The sequence below is a fragment of the Mastigoproctus giganteus genome, chromosome 12 (genome assembly GCF_048544385.1).
Source record: "Mastigoproctus giganteus isolate SK-2022 chromosome 12, ASM4854438v1, whole genome shotgun sequence".
NCBI lineage: Eukaryota > Metazoa > Arthropoda > Arachnida > Uropygi > Thelyphonidae > Mastigoproctus > Mastigoproctus giganteus.
Window position 1 is genome coordinate 128,204,024 of NC_143586.1, and position 21,847 is coordinate 128,225,870.

General features: G+C 39.0%; 1 protein-coding gene across 2 annotated transcripts in view; it reads left to right on the top strand.

Moving 5' to 3' along the window:
• LOC150077411 (AP-2 complex subunit alpha-like) overlaps nucleotides 1-21,847 on the top strand; it is a 588,904-nt gene that overhangs the window by 95,066 nt on the left and 471,991 nt on the right. For both annotated transcript variants that reach the window (XM_090386478.1, XM_090386479.1), the window contains exon 5: nucleotides 6,968-7,161. In XM_090386478.1, coding sequence (XP_090242604.1) covers nucleotides 6,968-7,161 — 194 coding nt within the window. The remainder of the gene's footprint in view (nucleotides 1-6,967; nucleotides 7,162-21,847) is intronic.

Here is a 21,847-nt window from a genome sequence, read left to right on the forward strand (position 1 = left end):
TGATATTCTGTGATATCTCCTTTCTAATAAAACTTATAGCTGCTTTTATTAAAACTGCATATCACTTTGAATAATAATATTACAACTGCTATACATTTTAAAGTGAGCAGTTTTTATTTTATTTATTATTATAAGTTTTGCAAATTACAGAGCCTGGAGACTAGGCATCGGCGAGGTGATCTGATAGAGGTATATAAGGCTTTGAATGGCTTGAGCATGCTCAATGCCGATGGGATTCTTCCTCTTGCTCAGAATAATCACCTGAGAGGGCATAAATTCAAATTGAGGAAGGACGGATGTCGGATAGATGTGCGGAAGGACGGATGTCGGACGGATTGAGGAAGGACGGATGTCGGAAATTTGCCTTTAGCCAGCGGGCAGTTGGTTTGTGGAATAGACTCCCATCGCTTGTTGTTGAAGTTGATAGCCTAAACAAATTTAAGGCTCAGCTGGACAGGTATTTTGAACGAACGGAGGGGTGAAATGGGAGTAGTGGTTGTTTTTTTTTTTTTTTTTTTGGCTGATGCTGAATAAGCTTGCTTTCTTGCATCATATGCCTCTACTAATGCTAATGCTAATTATAGTCAGTTCTACTATAATGCGGTACATGTGTTTCTAAAAATGTCTGCATTTTGTACATTAAAAATAACAGGGCTTACTGGAAAAATAGGGATGGGGCAGAGCACTCAAAAAAAAAAATGTTCTATGGTAAGTAAAAAACTAAAAAAAAGTTAGAAACCCCATAAAATTGCTACCACAGGTTTAAACATCTTAAATTTATAATAAATATAGCACTGTAATATATACTTACCTTTTTTTTTTTGGATTGTAAAATTTAAACAGTAAAAAAAGCTAAATCAATAACAACTAACACAGCATGCATAAATTGCCCAAGTGAGATAAGCAGTAACAATTTTGAGTATTAAAAATAGGAACGGACACAAGATTCTGAAAATTTGTTTTTTATATGATTGAAGATTTCGTGGAAGGGGAAACACATTTCACCATAAATAAAAACCCACAATTCCAGCTATCGGTATTATCACAAATGAAATGAGATAGTTTACTACCCGTTTATAATTAGATTGAACTAACAGAAAATAGTGAACGTAGTGTGCACCTGTCGGCAGTACCAGTGGTCCCGCACAAAACCACGTAAAAGTGTCACTGCGAAGTAGCAAAATCTTCCAAGGCCAGATGAAGGTGTGGTATGGGTATTGTGAATATAGTGTAGTTGTGTTGTTCATCTGGCCACTTAGTTACTGGAAGGTCTCCTCACCAGGAAGGGGCATTCCAGCATCTGACCATGGCACGAGGAGCTAGGTCAATAGAGGGATGTCTGTAGGGTCTACCATTCCTGCAAAGGAAGGAAGGAGAAGATCCAAGAAATGAAGTAAGGATAGAGGGAAGGGGAATAAAAATAGTTGAGAAATAGTGGGAATCACGTGGAACGGATCCCTCCAGGTGAATAGGAAATCAGAGCCGCTAGTGGGAGACTCACCCTTGAGAATGGTGAGTAAACACAGCAAGAGTGGAAGTTGATAACAGATAGAAACAGGAATGAGTGCCAAGAGATTGAAAAAGAAGGCACTCCTTCCCAAAAGAGGAAGAGTGCAGGCACAGAGACATCCCACATCAACGTAGTGGTCTATGATGAAATCCTACCCAAAAGGGTTTGCAATGATCTTGAGTTTTCATGCCTGATCGTGAAAAAGACTGGATTTGGGTGTAGCCCAGATGAGTGGGCTAGTCAGGAGCAGGTGTAGAAGCAGTGGGCAGACTGTGTCCTCTACTTTTGAAAAGAGTTGTGCAAAGTTGTAGGAAAGTGTTGAAGGCTTCCTTGTTTACAGCCAAGGAATGGAGCGAATGAAGGTCTCGAAGGTTGTTTTGAAGGGGGAGCTGTTGCTTGAGGTCAAGGTAGGCCATATAGTCGTGAAGGAGATGAGCCCATCTTCCTTCTCGCCAGAGATGCAGGTGCTCTAACAGAAAAGCTCAATAAACCGAGACCTGCAAATTGTTTTTATTGTTTATGGTAGCGACCTCCAGAAATGCTCTTCTGCTCACGCTTTCACATCTCACAAAATTTCTGTTCAAACTGAAAAATGTGAGATCCTGAAAACATAGTCAGGCCACATCTTGTGAATAGAGCGAATGACAGCAGTGTGTATCCGAACAATACAACTACAATAAATGGGAAATATAGCTCTTACACCTTTTGATGTTTTACATTTTTTAAGTTTCGTAAACTTCGTGCCGGGTTTTGCATTCAACTAGTGCAGACTAAATCACACATGAGCCAATGCGAAAATTGCATTATACTGTCATTGTTCCTAATAGCCATGTAGAAGCAAATTTGCATTTCTAAAATGCACATTATAGCAGAACTGACTGTATTCATAACTATAGAATATGATGATCAGGACACGCTCTGTTATCTGCTGTGTGAATTGTGAGAAAGTTTCCAACAGGGAGAAGTGTGCTAAATTTCCAGACTCCTGCTGAAGGCATTATCACATAGTAAAGCAGATTCTGGCATGACATTCTAAAATAAAATAAATAATAAAGTTTTCTGAGCTTATGTGATTTACACTATGAATAACATTATCAGTCAGATGACTAGGAATAACCAACGAGAAATGTAAATCATGGATTTGATTCAACTTAGGGGAATTAGCATTAGTAGAGCCATGTGATACAAGATAGCAAGCTTATACAGCATCAGCCCAAAAAAAACCAAAAAAAAAAAACCCTTTTCATTTCACTGATCTGTTTGTTTCAAATGTTTGTCTAGTTCTTCCTTGAATTTATTAAAGCTATCAACTTCCACAACAACAACAGATGGAAGTTTGTTCCAGCAATCAACTACCTGCTGGCTAAAGGCAAATTTCTGCACATCTATTCTGGAACCGTTTTTTCCTCAGTTTGAATTTGTGTCCTCAGGTTTCTAATTTGAGCAATGAGCCAGTTCAATCCATTCAAGGCCTTATACAGCTCAGTCAGATCTTGCAGGTGCCTAGTCTCCAGATTCTGCAATTTGCAGAACCTTTCTTCGTATGCACACCCCTTTGTTCCCCTCGCCAGGCATTGCCCTTTTCTGTAATAGTTCTAGCAACTCTACTTCCTCCCAAAAATGAGGCTTCTGGACCTGTACATAGTACTCAAGGTGTGGCCTGACCATTGCCTTAAACAAGGGGATAATCACCTCCTTATCCCTGCTTGCAAAATTCCTGTATATCATTGACAAGACCCCAGGACCTACTGTCAGCTTGCCTGCACTGCTCAGAAAACTTCATATCTGCCTGCACAATTACCCCAGGTCCTTCTCATTCTCTACCACTGTGAGTGTGGCACCACAGAGTTGATACGTTACTCTGGGATTACTGCTTCCCATATATAGTACTTTACATTTGTCAATGTAAAAGCCCATCTGCTCAACTTTTCTTGATCCTTTTGCCACAGTGTACTGTCATTAGTGTCATTAACAATCCTGCCAACCTTTGTATTGTCTGCAAACTTGGACATTAAGCCTGATATATGCCATCATCAATATCATTTATAAATACAGAAAACAACAATGGACCCAACACTGAGCCTTGAGGGACTCCACTAATAACATTAGTCTATGAAGAGCAGTGTCCATTGATTACCACTGTCTTCTCCCATTCAACCATCCCTTTATCCATAGCAGCAATTTGTCTCCAGTGCCACACTGCTCCAATTTGTGCAGCAGTCTTCCATGTGCAACAGTATCAAAGGCTTTTCTAAGATCCAAATATATGATATCAAAGTTATTCTTTGCATCCAGTTCCTTTGTGACTACATCATAATATCCAATCAAATTAGTCAGACAAGACTTCCCCTTAACAAACCCATGCTGTGTCCGAGCTATAACTGAAGTATTGTCTAGATGATCCTGCAGTGCTTCTTTAACCAGTGCCTCCATTAATTTCCCTGGAACAGAAGTTAAACTAAAAAAAAAAAAAGTAAAGTGCAGCCATTATCAACCCACTGCAGGATGGAAGCCTCCTCAACAATTCATGCTGAGGGAAATGGACCATAATCTGCCACGCTGGTCCAGTGTGGGTTGGCAGATCGACCGTATTCAGCAGTCAGGGGCTTGAACCCCGGTCTACTCAAAGAGCGTGTGCTACTGCACTCCCGCTCCTGCCCACTCAGCTATGGAGGCCGTTCAACTAACAGGACTCTAATTATCTGTGTCTCCCTTTGATCCTCCTTTGTGGATTGGGGTCACATTTGCACATCTCCAGTCCATGGGTAAATCCCCTGAGTCCAGGGAAGCTCTCATAATTATGGCTAAGGGTTTGCATAATTCTTTTGCCGCCTCCTTTAATATAACTGGATAGATTCCATCCACCCCAGATGCCTTTCTTGTGTTTATCTTCAACAATTTCACCTACACTTTACTCTTAGTTATTACAAGATTATCTAGCTTACTGCCAGAGTTGAATACACCTCTGGCATTCCTCTCCCTGAATAACTACTCATGTGTGAATGTCGATGCAAAATATTCATTTCGTTTGTTAGCTACCTGAGCAGGATCATCAACAGTTGAACCATCGATATCAAGTGGACCAATCTGATTCATCCCCTTCCTTCTAGAGTTTACATAAGTAAAGAACTCTTTGCTGGTTTTTTTTGCATCCTTGGCCAAAGATTTCTTGTAATCTGCCTTCGCCTGCCTCACCTCTTTTGTGACTTGGTTACAGACCAGCTTATATCTATCATAGGCTTCAATATTTATAAATATTGAAGCCTATGATAGATATTAAATATTTCAATAACTCACATGACAAAACCAGGAATTCAGGAAAAAAAGTATAATACTGCAAATAAATTATGAGAAATTGCACTATTGAATGCCCTGACAAACAGGAATGTGGTGAGAAATGCATAGCAGTTCAAAACTCCAGCAAGCTGTCAAAGAACAGCTTTTCATTTAAGCACTCTTCAGCTTAGTTCATTGCAGAGGGAGCAACTCTCATACTACTCCTAAAATATGGCATGAAAGTATATTGATCTTGTGGGGGGAAGTTTATGAAACTTCCTTCCTGCTTTGCAAAATTTATTTTTCCCTTGTAATAAAGTCTCCTGCCCTCTCCAGAGGTAAGCATGTGAGAATAAATGAACCATCCATGTTAATGTTTAACTTCTGCCATAAGATCAGCAACAAACCTGTGTCATGGCAAAATCTAAGCTTGTTAATTGAGAGAATCTTCTGCAACGCTGAAGAAATGGGTAAATGCAAAAATTGTTGCAGTATATCCATTATGGCTACAATGACAGGGGGTCGGATTCAGTTTCAACTTGGCTTTTAATCCTAACAAGTTTAAACACTGCATAATGTGTTCATTAGCATTGGCATATGATACAAGAAAGCAAGCTTATATAGCATCAGCCAAAAAAAAAAAAAAAAAAAAAAACCTTCCCATTTCACTTATCCATTTGTTCCAAATGTTTGTCTAGTTCTGCCTTGAATTTATTTACGCTATCAACTTCCACAACAACAGATGGAATTTGTTCCAGCAGTCAACTACCCATTGGCTAAAGGCAAACTTCTGCACATGTATTCTACAACTGTCTTTCCTCAATTTGAATATATGCCCCCTCAGGTTCTTATTCTGAGCAAGCAAAAGTATTCCATCAGCATTGAGCCTGCTCAAACCATTCAAGGCCTTATAGACCCAAATCAGATCACCTCGCAGGTGCCTAGTCTTCAGATGCTGCAACTTACAGAACTTAAGCCTTACTTCATAAGCACACCCCTTTGTTCTCCTCGCCAGTCTTGTTGCCTTTCTCTGTAATCGTTCTAGCAACTCTGCGTCCTTCCTAAAATGAGGCTTCCAGACCTGTTTGCAGTACTCAGTGTGGCCTGACCATTGCTGTATACAAAGTGATAATCATCTCCTTATTCCTGCTAGAAAAATTCCTGTATATCATTGACAAGACACCATGAGCTACTCTGGCAGCCTGTCTGCACTGCTCAGAAAACTTCATGTCTGACTGCACAATTACTCCCAGGTCTCTTTCATTATCCACTACTGTGCATGTAATTCCAGAGGCAATTCCACAAAATATGTCCTTGGTGAAATTTAAATCTTTTCTTTTTTGTAAATGTGGAAATGTGGAAAGTTAGATATCTGAAATTAGATAATTAAACAGACATGTGGAGGCTTTAGTGGGAAACTTTTTTTGACTGGTTACAACAGTAACTGACTTATTTTTATGCAGTTTCCAATTCGATAAAGTAATGGGACAAGTATGAATGTCTTTGATTATGTTGTATTAATTGTATTAATCAAATGTTGTATTTGATTATGTTGTGAAAATAAATGTTATATTAAGGTTAGTTTCCTAATTGCTTTTTATTCTCTTATTTTGTGACTGACTTCTTGACACATCTTCCTTTCTTGGCAGCGTCTTCTGAATTGGAATCTGTAATTGCAGATTTATTCCAAATCAGTCTATAAACATAATAATAGAGTAGCCAGCATTAGTTAATTTTTTTGCTATCCAGAGTGTTTTGTCTTCTTCATTTATTTCTTTTATTGTCAAGAACAACTGTCTATGTGTGCTTTCTAAAAATTCTAACTTGTGGAAACTTGAATGCTGTGATATGTGATAAACATATGAGAGCATTCAAGGTTAATAGTCAACAGTAATTCACTTCTCTTTAAGAAGAGGAACCATTAGTTGACTGCTTGATTTTCTTGTTATTATCTTATTAGTTTTCATATTTTATTTCCTCTTCTATTGCTGTACTAAATAAATACCTTGAGGCAATTTTATCGATCCCGAAGTTCTAATTTTCTACATTTTTGTGAGTGTTTCCTAGTTCCTTGCTTCAAAAATATAGATCAGTGTTTTTTTTTTTTTTGCCCCCTTCCCAAATTTCTATAATGTTAGTTTAGTGTGGCACTAACTACATCTGTAATTTTAATATTTTTAGGGATATCTCTTCATTTCAGTTTTAATGAACTCAAATAATGACTTGATGAAGCTAATCATCCAGTCCATTAAAAATGATTTGTCTTCCCGAAATCCAATTCATGTTAATCTGGCACTACAGTGTATTGCTAACATAGGGAGTAAAGAAATGGCAGAAACATTTGGATCGGAAATACCTAAACTTCTTGTATCTGGGTAAGTGAAGTAATTTGAATTCTAACAATTTATACTTCCGTTCTAATCTATATAAGGTTATTATTATTATTACAGATATATTGTAATTTAATCAATAATTTTCTCTTAGGAGCCCTGTTCACTAATAACTGAAAAGTTAATGTTTTTTTCCTTGAGCGTCATTAAGAATCCATACATAAACTATACCTAAAGATGACTTTACAGATAGAAATGTTCATTTAACTTTCAATGAAAAACTTTTGATTTTTGTGTAAATTTGTGAAAATATGTGAATTTTATTATTCTTCAAGTATATGTGCAACTGATTTTCATAATTAATTTTAAATTGGAGAAGTATACAGCCACTTCCCGACTTAAGTAATACTTTACTTATGTAAATTCAGCTTCACGTAAACTTTTGCCAGCTGGTGCAAACTTAAAAAACAACGAGGCCACGTTATGTCAAGGATCTGGGTATATTCTTCCCATGTGTGTATGCCATATCCAAAAATTTCAGGGCGCCTCTGTAGCCAGGTGGGAAGGAGCAGCAGTGCATAGCACACACTTCTTGATTAGACCGGGGTTTGAGCCCGTCATCACCAAATACGGAGGATGCAGAAAGGTCAGGGAATGACCACCGCATATCCTGGAGCAATATGGCCTTAGTTGCTAATGCTCCTAAAAACCAAGTAACAACAACAACAACCAAAAATTTCATTACTTCATACAGCATTTCTCTCCCCCTCCACTTTTTCTTACTGTTGAATGAATTGTCAAACTAATAGAGCAATCTCCCAAACACTTCAGTTCATTTTGCAAATATACATGGTGACAGTTCTAATCTCAATGATGCCCATTTCCACTTATTCTCTCAAACCCCATGTACTTTTTCTAACATAATCTCGGTTATTGGTTGATTCAACCACTGTTCATCTCAGTTGCCCAAATTATTTGCTGTATGATTCCTTTTGTCTCAAAGGTGGTACTTGTGCATATGTCCTTTCTGATATTTCCTGTCAGAGACTTGGTAATTTGGAATCTCCTCTGGCTTGAAATCTCTCTACCTCGTTCTGTCAAATTCATCTGTTTTTACCGTTCTCCCAACTCTACTAATCACTTGGAACTCTCTGACTTCCTCTTTTTTGCAACTTTACTTTCTCCAGTCCAACTTTCCTAACAGTGAAGTAATTTTAATGTTCACAACTCCAGGTGGCTTCCGTTTTCTAGTCACACAGATTCAACTGGTCGAAATACTGAGGCTTTTGCAATTACTAATGACCTCACACAGATTGTTCATTTACCTACCACAACACCGGACAATTCTAACCGTACAGCCAACATGCTTGATCTTTTTCTCACAAAACCCTTCTAAGTACATGGACGAAGTGAGTGGTCCTTCAGGCACCTCAGATCACAACTTGGTGATGATCTCTTCTCAAATGGAGCCTTTATATCACGGCTATTCCCAACCTTGTGTTGTTTGGCATTACAAGAATGCAAAATGGGATAACCTGCAAGATTTCTTTCCCTTGGTCAGATTACTGTTTCAAAACTTCTGATGTCAGCGTTTGCTCAGATCGTATCAGTGAAATTATTCTTGTATGAATGGAATCCTTTATTCCACACTCCACTTTAAAATCTCATCTTTTATCTAAATCTTTGTTTTCCAATAAATGTGCTAAGGCTGTTCAGGAGAAGAATGTTGCATATCGTAATTGACTTGTTTCCAAAATTCTTCAGTTTCATTTTCTACCTACACCAAAGCTTGCAGCAATTGTAAAGCAGTTATTAATCAGTCGAAACTAGATTTTGAACAGGTTAAGAGTGGAAAACTTGCTTCTTGCCCTGAAGGTAGCCGAGCATTCTGGTCTCTTGCCAAAGCTATTGGCTGCAACTTTTGTCCATCTCTGCTCCCACCTCTGTCAAAACCAGATGGTTCTATTATCACTTTAGCCAAGGATAAAGCTGACCTGCTAGCATCCCATTTTTCTTCCAACTCATGTATTTAATGATCTTGGTAAAACACCTCCCACCATTCCCAACGCTGTCTATTCAATTCCTCCTGTAGTCTTCAGTCAAAAGGATGTCAGAAGGATTTTGACAAATCTTGAAAGCCCCTGATGGTATTTCTCTGCTTGTTCTAAAATCTTGTGCTCCTGAACTTACTCCTGTTCTTTGCCATCTTTTTTCACTTTCTTATTCCAAAGGTCTTTTTCCTTCTGCTTGGAAATTTACTCTTATCCAGCCAGTTCCTAAAAAGGTGACAAATCCTTCCCATCCAATTATTGTCCTATTGCAATTACTTCTACTAGTTGTAAAGTACAGCAGGCCCCCGTTATAACGCGGTTCGCTTTACGCTGATTCGCTATAACGCTGTTCTTAAATTATAACCCGTATCTGACTATAACGCTGTCACAGATCACTATAATGCTCTTTTACAGATTGCATTTTTGGCATATTTAACGAAATCGTTTCATTTGGTGGAGTCGACAGCTTGAAAATAAATAGCAAAACGGCATTAAAACGTTTCCCACGCCGACTTGAGAAATTTTCCCACGCTCAGTGAAAATTTCGCGCATGCTAATTTAATTGCAGTACAGTGACTTGTTATGTAGTTCCGAGATCAACATTTTAAAAAATGATCAAGTTTATTGCTTGTAATATTTGCGTTATATGCATTTATCCGAAGTCTAGTCAACTCTCAGTACAGTATTAGACATCGTGTGTAACGGGCAGTTTACTCGAACATTGAATCATAATTAATGCAACCAACGCAGTTACATTTTCGAAGAGTTAATAATGGCCGATAAGAATGAAAAAGCAACAATGACTGAGCACAGTATGAAGACTATAAATGTAAGAAAAAGACTGAATTTGAAAATTAAATTAGACGTTTTGAAGCGAATCGATTCCAGTCAAAGACAAGCGGATATGTGCCATAATTTAGGACTCGCAAGTTTAACTGTAAGAACAATTATAAAAAAAATAAAGAATTAATTTTAGCAGCAGGAAAGATAGGTGTTCCACTGCAAGCAACTAGGTCTAGGCCGGCTGTTAGGATTGAAATAGAAAGACTAATTTTATTGAAAATAATATCCAATGCAGAATTCAGTTAAGTTAAATATTATTAAAGAAAACAAAAATGTGGAACCGTTTAAAACTGGTAAGGGCTGGTTGAATAGATTTAAAATCCAGGGAGAAGCTGCAAGTACAGATAAAGGAGTCAACTTTCAAAAAAGAACTTGTTAAAATTATTGAAGAAGGGTATTATGTGTTATACTGTACTTCTCAACAAGTTTTTAACATAGATGAAGCAGGACTTTTGTGGAAACAAATGCCTAAAAGAAGTTTCATATTGAAAGAAGAAGAAAAAACATGTTAGGTTTCAAAGCAGTGAAGGATCGGTTGACTTTATTGTTGGGTGGTAATTAAACTGCGGGGGGATTTAAAATTAATACCCCTTTTAGTTTCTTTGGAAGAGGGCCCAAGTTCAACCCAAAATCGACACATTTTTCATGATTAAATTCATGAATTATATTAAATCAATTTAGATCAATTAAATTCATGATTTTAATTGGAATTTTTAAGTTTAATTTTGATACGTAAGTAGTTACCACATAATTATATACGTATGTAATGCAGAATATTTTATATGTAGAAATATTTGAATATTAATTATTTTAACCGACATTTGTGCATCTTTTCACTACCGTTTATATTATTGATAAGGAAATATTATATGGCACCGACCCCAACTCTCAAATTCATATGTTACCTTATGGGAATGCGGCGCTCGCTTAGAACGGATTCACTTAGCGCTATGTTTTTACGGAATGAATTATCAGCGTTAAGCGGGGGTCACCTGTAATGGAGAAATCAGTTAACCACCAACTCTTAAACTATCTGGAAATTTTCCGTCTGATCAATGATTGCCAGTATGGATTCTGCAATCTGCTGGTGATATTCTTTTTTTTTTTTTTTTTTTTTATGTGAACCCCAAACACGAGAGGTATTAGAACCTATAGTACTTAGTACCGTGCTTGGGTTGGAGGTTGAGGAGACGAAAGAAGATATTTGTTGACATTGGACTTGAACTTCTGTAGATTGTAATTTTCAGGAAATACGTATGAAGGAAGGTTGTTCCAGAAAACGGCAGTTGAATGAATAAATGAGGAAGATGAAAAGTTGGTTCTGTGGGTTTGAAGTTGGACAGTAAATGGATGTTGGCTGGTGGCGGCACGTGTTCGGACTGTTTTGAAAGAGAGAGCGGGAATTATAGAAGCCAATTCAGAAGAACAGTGCCCATGGAAATATCTGTAGAAGAGGCATGCAGCAGAAACAGTACGTCTATGAGAAAGCGAGTGGAGAGACTCTGTTAGAGATGAATCATTAATTAACCTAACTGCCCTCTTCTGAATGGAATCAAGAAGCCTGAGAGAGGTTTTGGGGGCACCACCCCAAATGTGGGAACAATATTCCATGGCAGGGCGGATTTGCGATTTATACAGAGTGAGCAGCTGTTTGGAAGAAAAGTAACGCCGAGAGCGAAAGAGAAAACCCAAGTTTTCTAGATGCAGAGGAAGCAATATTTGTAATGTGCTTGTGCCAAGAGAGATTAGAAGTCAGGGTAATCCCCAAAAGAGATATATCCTTTTGCCTAGAAATTGGAGTGTCACTAAAGATAAGCATAGGAGCAGAAGAATCCTTTTTGCGAGATATAAGACAAGACTGAGTTTTAGAAGGGTTGAAATCAACTAAGTTGTCTTTGCCCCACTGGAGAATTACCTGAAGATCGGCATTTAAGGAATTGGTAGCAGATTTTCGAGAAGTTGAAGCTGATTGAGCAGGGCAAGGTTTCTCAAAATGGAAAGTTGAATGCAATGTGCTATCATCAGCAAAACTATGGATAGGATTTCCAGTCAATGGAAGAAGGTCATTGATATACAAGAGGAAAAGAGTGGGGGAAAGAACTGAACCTTGGGGGACACCGGCATTAGTGGAGAAGTTAGAAGACAGAGAGCCATCTACCATCACCCTCAGTGAGCGATCAGAGAGAAAACTGGATAACCAATTACTAAAAACTGTTGGCAAACCATAAGATGGAAGCTTGTTTAGAAGACCTTTATGCCAAACACGATCGAAAGCCTTTGAGATGTCAAGAGCAACTACTTGTGTTTCACCGAACCTTTCCATTGAAGTAGTCCATAAATGGGTAACATAAGCCAGAATATCACCAGTGGATCGACACCGACGGAATCCAAACTGGCGATCGTTGATCAGACGGAAGGTTTCTAGGTAGTTTAAGAGTTGGCGGTTAATTGATTTCTCCATTACTTTAGAAAGAGTAGAAGTAATTGCAATGGGACGAAAATTGGATGGGAGGGATTTGTCACCCTTTTTAGGAACTGGCTGGATATGAGCAAATTTCCAAGCAGAAGGAAAAACACCTTTGGAATAAGAAAGTGAAAAAAGGCGGCAAAGAATAGGAGTAAGTTCAGGAGCACAGATTTTGAGAACAAGTGGAGAAATACCATCAGGACCCGGAGTTTTCTTAGCATCAAGATTCATCAAAATCCTTCTGATATCCTTTTGACGGAAGACCACAGGAGGCATTGAATGGACCGTGTTGGGAATGGTGGGAGGTGTTTTACCAAGTTCATTAATACATGAGCTGGAAGAAAAATGGGATGCTAGCAGGTCAGCTTTATCCTTGGCTGAAGTGACAACAGAACCATCTGGTTTGGACAGAGGTGGAAGCAGAGATGGGCAAAAGTTGCGGCCAATAGCTTTGGCAAGAGACCAGAATGCTCGGCTACCATTAGGGCAAGAAGCAAGTTTTCTACTCTTAGTCTGTTCAAACTCTAGTTTGGACTGATTAATAACTGCTTTACAATTGTTGCGAGCTTTGGTGTAGGCAGAAAATGAAACTGAAGCCAATTACGATATGCAACATTCTTCTCTTGAACAGCCTTAGCACATTTATTGGAAAACCAAGGTTTAGATAAAGGACGAGATTTTAAAGTGGAGTGTGGGATAAAGGATTCCATTCCTGCAAGAATAATTTCACTGACACGATCTGAGCAAACGTTGACATCAGGAGTTTTGAAACAGTAATCCGACCAAGGAAAAGAAGAAAAGAAGTCTCGCAGGTCATCCCATTTTGCATTCTTGTAATGCCAAACAACACGAGGTTGGGAATAGCCATGAGATAAAGGTTCCATTGGAGAAGAGACAATCACCAAGTTGTGATCTGAAGTGCCTAAAGGACCTCTCACTTCGACCGTGTACTTAGAAGGGTTGTTTGTGAGAAAAAGATCAAGTGTATTATCTGTATGATTCGGATTGTCCGGTATTCTTGTAGGTAAATGAACAATCTGTGCTAGGTCATTAGTAATTGCAAAAGCCTCAGCATCTCGACCTGCTGGGTCGGTGTGACTAGAAAACGGAAGCCAGCTGTAGTTGTGAACATTAAAATCACCAAGGAAAATTACCTCACTGTTAGGAAAGTTGGACTGGAGAAAGTCGAGTTGCAACGAGAGGAAGTCAAAGAGCTCCAAGTGATTAGTGGAGTTGGGAGAACGGTAGAGACAACAGATGAATTTGACACAATGAGGTAGAGAGATTTTAAGCCAGAGAAGATCAAAGAGAGGAGATTCCAAATTGCCAAGTCTCTGACAGGGAATATCAGAACGGACATATGCACAAGTACCACCTTTGAGGCGAAAGGAATCATACAGCGAATAATTTGGGCATCTGAGATGAGCAGTAGTTGAATCAACCGATAACTGAGATTCTGTCAGAAAAAGTACATGGGGTTTGGCAGACTGCAAGTGGAAATGGACATCGTTGAGATTAGAATTGAGACCACGTATATTTGTGAAATGAATTAGGAAATCCTTGGGAGGTTTAGATCTTTTCGCAGATAAGCTTGTTCTATTAGTTTGACAATTCATGGTGTATTCAATAGTAGGAAAAAGTGGGTGGGACATGCTGTATGAAGTAATGAAATTTTTGGATATGGCGTACATGTGGTAAGAATATACCCAGATCCTTGACATAACGTGGCCTCGACAATGCTCCCCGCATACACACTACTCGGACTCCCTCCAGTCACTATCTGGCAGAGTAGAGGTAGCAAGATTATACACTAGCTGATCCGGAAGCCTCCTAGAGAGTTACCAATAGGTTCGGTCCGGTGTACTAACTAGCGGCCGGCCTGCGAAAACCGTTTTAGAGCTGTACCCTCGAAATGTAAGGAATATTGGATCTCGCCACGACGTTCATCATAACCTCAAAAGTCATCAATCATACTGCATGATGGAAGAGATAGGGAAGGGTTGACCGGAACTTAGCTCTAGAGACTAAACATGGGTTCCACCACTTCAAGCCTCCAATAAGCAAAGGGGTGGTATTTCACCGGTTGATGAGAGTCATCTACCACCTAGTACTGCCTGGTAACATAGAGGGGCGGCATTCCTCCATGTGGTGTGGGCGCCACACCTCGACCCCTGCTTACGTTGGTTCACACCTGGGTGGTCACCCACCATGTGCTTGTGCATGGAGGTTATACCCAGGATTACTAACAGTCCCACCATCGTGAAGGTGCAAGCAGAGGATTTGGCTGTCACAGACCGTCTGGCTTATGGCATAAGCCAATTCTGGCTTATGTTACCTATTTATGGACAAATTCAATGGAAACGTTCGGTGAAACACAAGCAGTTTCTCTTGACATCTCAAAGGCTTTCGATTGTGTTTGGCATAATGGTCTTCTAGACAAGCTTCCATCTTGTGGTTTGCCAAATGTTTTTTTTTTTTCTTCCCCCAATTGGTTATCCAGTTTTCTGTCTGACTGCTCACTGAGGGTGAAGGTAGATGGCTCTGTCTTCTAACTTCTCCACTAATGCTGGTGTTCCCCAAGTTCAGTTCTTTCCCCCACTCATTTCCTCTTGTATATTAATGACCTTAATTGAGTATTACAGCTCTGATTCATACTATCTAATTAATGACCTTCCATAGACCGGAAATCCTATTCATAGTTTTGCTGATAATAGCACATTGCATTCCACTTTCCAGTTTGAGAAACCTCGCCCTGCTCAATCAGCTTCAACTTCTCAAATATCTCCAGTGGGGCAAAGACTACTTAGTTGATTTCAATCCTTCTAAAACTCAGTTCTGTCTTATATCTTTCAAAAAGGATTGTTCCGCTCCTGTGTTCATCTTTGGTGGCACACTGATTTCTAGGCAAGATATATCTCTTTTGGGGATTACCCCTGACTTCTAATCTCTCTTGGCACAAGCACATTACAAATTGCTTCCTCTGCATCTAAAAAATCTTGGTCTTCTGTTTCACTCTTGGCATTACTTTTCTTCGAAACAGCTGTTCTCTGTCAAAATCGGAAATTCGCCTTACCTTCCATGGTAAGGCGAATTTCCGATTTTTACAGAGAAAAATTAACCAAAACATTCGCCTTACCTTCCATGGTAAGGCGAATTTCCGATTTTTACAGAGAACAGCTGTTTCGAAGAAAAGTAATGCCAAGAGTGAAACAGAAGACCAAGATTTTTTAGATGCAGAGGAAGCAATTTGTAATGTGCTTGTGCCAAGAGAGATTAGAAGTCAGGGGTAATCCCCAAAAGAGATATATCTTGCCTAGAAATCAGTGTGCCACCAAAGATGAACACAGGAGCGGAACAATCCTTTTTGAAAGATTGAACAATCTTTCAAATGAAAGATTGAAATTTCAATCTTTCAATTGAAAGATTGAAAAGGATTTGAACAATCCTTTTCTTATTGTTCCCACATCTGGGGCAGTGCCCCCAAAACCTCTCAGGCTTCTAGATTCCATTCAGAAGAGGGCAATTTGGTTAATTAATGACTCATCTCTAACAGTCTCTCCACTCTGTCTCATAAACATTCTGTTTCTGCTACATGCATTTTCTACTGATACTTCCATTGGCTTTGTTCTTCTGAATTGGCTTCTATAATTCTTGCTCTCTTTTAAAAACAGTCCGAACATGTGCCACCAACATCAATTTACTATCCAACTTTTCATCTTCCTCGTTTATTACTTCAACTGCCGTTTTCTGGAACAACATTTCTTCATATGTATTTCCTGGAAATTAGAGTCTACAGAAGTTCAAGTCTAACGTCAACAAATATCTTCTTTCATCTTCTCAACCTCCATCCCATGCACGGTACTAAGTACTATAGGTTCTAATACCTCACATGTTTGGGGTTTTCATAAAAAAAAATAAATGAAAACAGCTGCCTTCCTGCAGCCTAGTAACTGCATCTGAGAGCCAAATGTGATGTTTTGCAATATTTATGTGTGTGTGTGTGTGTGTGTGTGTGTGTGTGTGTGTGTGTGTGTGTGTGTGTATGTATGTATGTGTGTATATATATATATATATATAATTGGGGCCGCCGTAGCCTAGTGGTCAGGCGCGCGGGTGCATAAGTACACGTGCCTTGAGTGACCGGTGTTCAAGCCTGTGACTACTGAATACGGTGCTGTTTCTTGTATTCTGTCTATCTTGTGAACTCCTCTGACCGTTTGGTCGTCCCGGAGTATAAACAGAAAATTTTATTTATTTATATATATTTTGATCATTATAATTCATATTCATTGTTAATGTACATGTATAGAATATGCTATGTATTTGTTTTCATATTTATATCCTTTGTACTGAATTTATGCCCCTAGCCCAGTGTTGTGATGGGCTTGCTGTATTTGCAATAAATGAATATTTATTTATTTAACATTTAAAAAAAAAAAAAAGTTATTCTTATCTGTATTTCTTTCTGACTAATAATGATAATACAGGTCGACCATCAGTAATCCGGCAGTGTTGGGACCTGTGGGGTGCTGAATCACCGGTGTTTATACAGTTTACCCAACAACTAACCACCTCAACCCTACCTTAAACTGCCAAGCTAGTTTAAGGTAAAAAATTCCCCAGGGGCGGAAAAATATTTTTAAACTGCCTTAAAACTGCCCTACCTTAAACTGCCAAGCTAGTTTAAGGTAAAAAATTCCCCAGGGGCGGAAAAATATTTAGCAAATAATTTGATTAGTAATTCTAAAATAAATATTGTAATGTCAGTGTTGTTGATTTTTCGCTTACGGTATCAAAAAAATTTTTTTTTTTTTTGTCATATACAGGGTGTCTCAAAAATATTGGTACAAATGTTTAGGGGAGGTAGGTAACATCTAAAGGAAAGTGAATTGCATAGGAACCCATAACCTGAAACGTCACGGGAAAGAGGCACAAGAGCACAAGACAGTAATTAGTAGCAAACATTTATTTGACATAATATTAACAATGGGGTATGAGATGGATGCATTTCATGATGTTATAGCAGATGCTCGAAGGTTCCACCATGAGATGCGATGTATGCATGACACCGACGCAGCATGGATTGGCGGACACGGTTGAACACACCTGGAGTTTCTTTGACAGTAGCAGCAGCGCAGACGAGTCTTGCCACGAGATCCATTTCAGTATCTACAGGCGATTCATACACGAGAGATTTGAGGCCCCCCCCCATAGAAAGAAATCAAGGCTCAATAAATCAGGTGAGTGTGGGGCCAGGCAACGGGTCCACCACGGCCAATCCATTGACGACCAAAACGCCTGTTCAAATGGTCACGAACACACCTTCCATAATGGGCAGGTGCCCCATCCTGTTGAAACCAAATGTTGCGTCTCACATTTGCTGGAACATCATCAAGTAACCCTAGTAGAACTTGTTCAAGAAAGATCCGATATTTAGTGGAGTTCATGCGGGATGGTAACAGGTATGGGCTGACTAAGCAGTCACCGACCCATACCTGCCCACACATTTATTGCGAAGCGATGTTGTGCCGCATGGGGGCACACACTGTGTGGGCCCACACAGTCTGCTAGTTCGTATATCGATGCATGCCCTTCGTGCAGCGAATACTGCTTTAATGAGTAAACCAGAAATTTTCGCTCTCCCGAACTGATGAACAGCGCCGTGTACCGACTTACGGTAACGTTTCCGTTTATGGGTTCCTATGCGATTCACAATCCTTTAGATGTTACCTACCTCCCCTAAATGTTTGTACTAATATTTTTGAGACACCCTGTATATGTGGCCAACGTGGCCCAGTAGGTTACTTTATTTCTTGAGAAGCCGTGTCGGCCACACACCTGTGATGCTATTATGACATACATATATGAAAGTCATTTGTGATTAGTTTATTGCATGCGCAGAGAGCGCTGCAGTAAAACTAATTGTGATAAATTAAACTATCAAACATCGCAGAAAGTTTGTCAGTATTGTTTGTTTTTGTGAAAACAAGTTCGTTAGCGCACTGTATTATCCATCATATTGTGTTGTTTTTCAGCATGTTTTTCAAGTTTGTACATCTGAAAAGAAATGGCTAAAAGAAAATTAGTAAAATAAGAGTAACTGAGAGAAATTGCTGGAATTTGAAACTAAGCAGAGTTAAACTTCTCACAGACACACCACTGTAGAGTTTTTTTCAGAAGTTCAACTTATCTGTTATGGACAATGTATGGTGTTTGCACTTTACACCATGAGAGGCACTTCCTTTATGCATTGTAACCATAGCTGGGACTAATTGTGAGCAGGTTATAACAATAAATGCAGAAAAACAAGTAGGAATGGCTTGCCAGTGTTTACGAGTTCATGTCAACAACTGATGCTGCAACTAACGCCATCAAAGCAATAGATGCAAGTCGGTGCGCTGACCCAGGAAATTTGAAATTACATTCGCAGATATTATGTCTGAATTAGTGGTGGAACCTAATTACCAGTGGCCGGATTAGTGATGGTTGAGCTGTACTTTATAACTATTTAACATTTTAAAAAAAAGGTTTTGCATATTTGTATTTCCTTTGTGAATTTGGTTATGCTGATTAAAAATATAATTTTAGTTTTTGGCTCTGGTTCAGTTGTTTCTTTGACTAAATGTCTAATTTATTTTCCTTTTGGGGTCTAATGAGCTCTGAGCTCTAATGCAGCTCACCACCTATACTATAAAAGCATTATGTTATTGATTTTTATCTTGCAGTTGTTATGAAGCCAACATCTCTTTTAGTTGAACTGATAAACACCTATCAACTGTGGTTGCGAAGCATTTCTGAAAATGTTTTCTCTAAAGAGCATTTCAGCAAACATTCTATTTTTTGTTTCAACAACCGTTTGCTTGATTTGTATATCAGAGTAGTTCTTTTGCACTACAAGAAGTAGGCAGATGCCCAGAAAGGAAAGCTAACTTTCTGTTTTCTTTTTCTAGAAGTAACGGAACAAAGGGTGATATTGTTGTACACGTTGGTACTAATGATATTAAGAGTAGGAGACTGGCGGAATTACTTAACAAGTACAAGTCAATGCTGAAGAAAAGCTGTGAGTTAGGGTTGAATTTGAAAGTGTCTGCAATTCTGCCCAGACATGATAGGAGGGAGTATATGATGAGAGCCTTGTCTATCAATTCGGCCTTGGAGAGATTGTGCAAGGCTCAAGGGGTAGAATTTTTTTTCAGCCTGGTCTATGCTTGTTAACAGAAGAGACTGCTTCTACAGGAATGGGATATGCTTAAATAGAAATGGTGCAAGAATATTTGCTGATGCTATCGAGGCACAGTTAGGTGGGCTGGAAAACTGCTAGCTTGGGGGGGGGTGATACACAGACTAATAGATTAACAGTAGCCAATGGCCGAGGTGAAAGTGTTTCTTGTGCTGCTTCTGTTGAAATGCAATTGAGCAGCAGCCTGAAAAGCAAGGCAATGGGGATTTCCAGGACTGCTGGGAGTCGTAGTGGAACAAGTAAATACATGCGCTCTGTTAAGGTAACTAAGAGTAGAAAAAGGTGCATGTATACTTCCATGTACACCAGTGCTAGGAGTATAGTTAATAAATTTGATGCTTGAAGTGCTAGTCAAGACATCAAAGGCAGATATTGTTGTGATATCCGAGACGTGGTGTCACACAGACATAAGCAGTGCGGAATTGGAATTTGGGGAGTACAATGTGTACAGAAAAGGATGGACAGGAAGGGAGGAGGGGTTATGCTGTTAGTTAAGAAACACAAAATCTAAGGAAGTGCATCCAATTGATGTTGGTGGACAATTCAATGTTGAGTCTGTTTGGTGTGACATAAGCACTGGGAAAGGAAAAATGAGTGTAGGTATGTGTTATAGGCTTAATGAATCTGATGAGTATAATGATTGACTGGAATTTGTGGGTTGGTCGCACACACACACACACAAGCAAGGCTTTTGTGGATTTATTGGATGATTGTTTTCTACAGTAGCATATTTGGGAGGCAACTAGAGGGAGTAATACTCTTGATCTGATTGTCAGTAGTGATTCTTCATGCATTAAGAATCTGCAGATAAAGGAACCACTAGGTGGCAGTGATCACAGTGTGCTGAAGTGAGATTTACTCAGAGTTAACTACGATCAAGGGTAAAGGTTTTTGCTTTCGTAAAGGTGACAACGGTGATCTGAGACAGTATTTAAATTCTATATGGTTGAACCAACTGATGTTACCAACAGCAAATTCAAAATTGGAAGCATTCAAAGAATTAATCTTGGAAGCTATTAGGCTTTTCATACCAACTAAGAAATATTGTTCTAGATTTAGGCCTGAATGGATATCAGATGAACTAATTAGACATGTGACAGAGAAGAAAAATGCATGGGATACATAGAAAATAACAGGTGACACAGAAGCCTATGATAGATATAAGCTGGTCTGTAACCAAGTCACAAAGGAGATTAGGCAGGCGAATGCAGATTAAGAGAAATCTTTGGCAAAGGATGCAAAGAAAAACAACAGTGTTCTTTACTTATGTAAACTCTAGAAGGAAGGGGATGAATCAGATTGGTCCACTTGATATTGATGGTTCAACTGTTGATGATCCTGCTCAGGTAGCTAACAAACTAAATGAATATTTAGAATCTACATTCATATATGAGGAGTTATTCATGGGGGGAATGCCAGAGGTGTATTCAACTCTGGCAGTAAGCTAGATAATCTTGTAATAACTGAAAGTAAAGTGGAGGAAAAATTGTTGAAGATGAACATAAGAAAGGCACCTGGAGTGGATGGAATCTATCCAGTTATATTAAAGGAGGTGGCAAAAGAAGTAAGCAAACCTTTAGCCATAATTATGAGAGCTTCTTTGTACTCAGGATAGGTGCCCATGGACTGGAGATGTGCAAATGTGACCCCAATTCACAAAGAAGGATCAGAGGCTGACAAGTAATTATAGACTTGAGTTTAACTTCTGTTCCAGGAAAATTATAAACTGGTTATAAAAGCACTGCAGGATCATCTAGACAAGACTTCAGTTATAGCTCTGACACAGCATGGTTTTGTTAAGGGAAAGTCTTGCCTGACCAATTTGATTGGATACTATGATGTGGTCCCAAAGGAACTGGATGCAGGGAATAACTTTGATATTATATATTTGGATCTTAGAAAGGCTTTTGATACTGTTGCAAATGGAAGACTGCTGCACAAATTGGAGTAGTGTGGCATTGGAGAAAAATTGCCGCTATGGATAAAGGGATGGTTGAGGAGGAGAACACAGAGTGGTAATCAATGGACACTGCTCAGTGTGGACTAACGTTATTAGTGGAGTCCCTCAGGGTTCAGTGTTGGGTCCATTTTTGTTTTCTGTATTTATAAATGATATTGATGATGGTATAT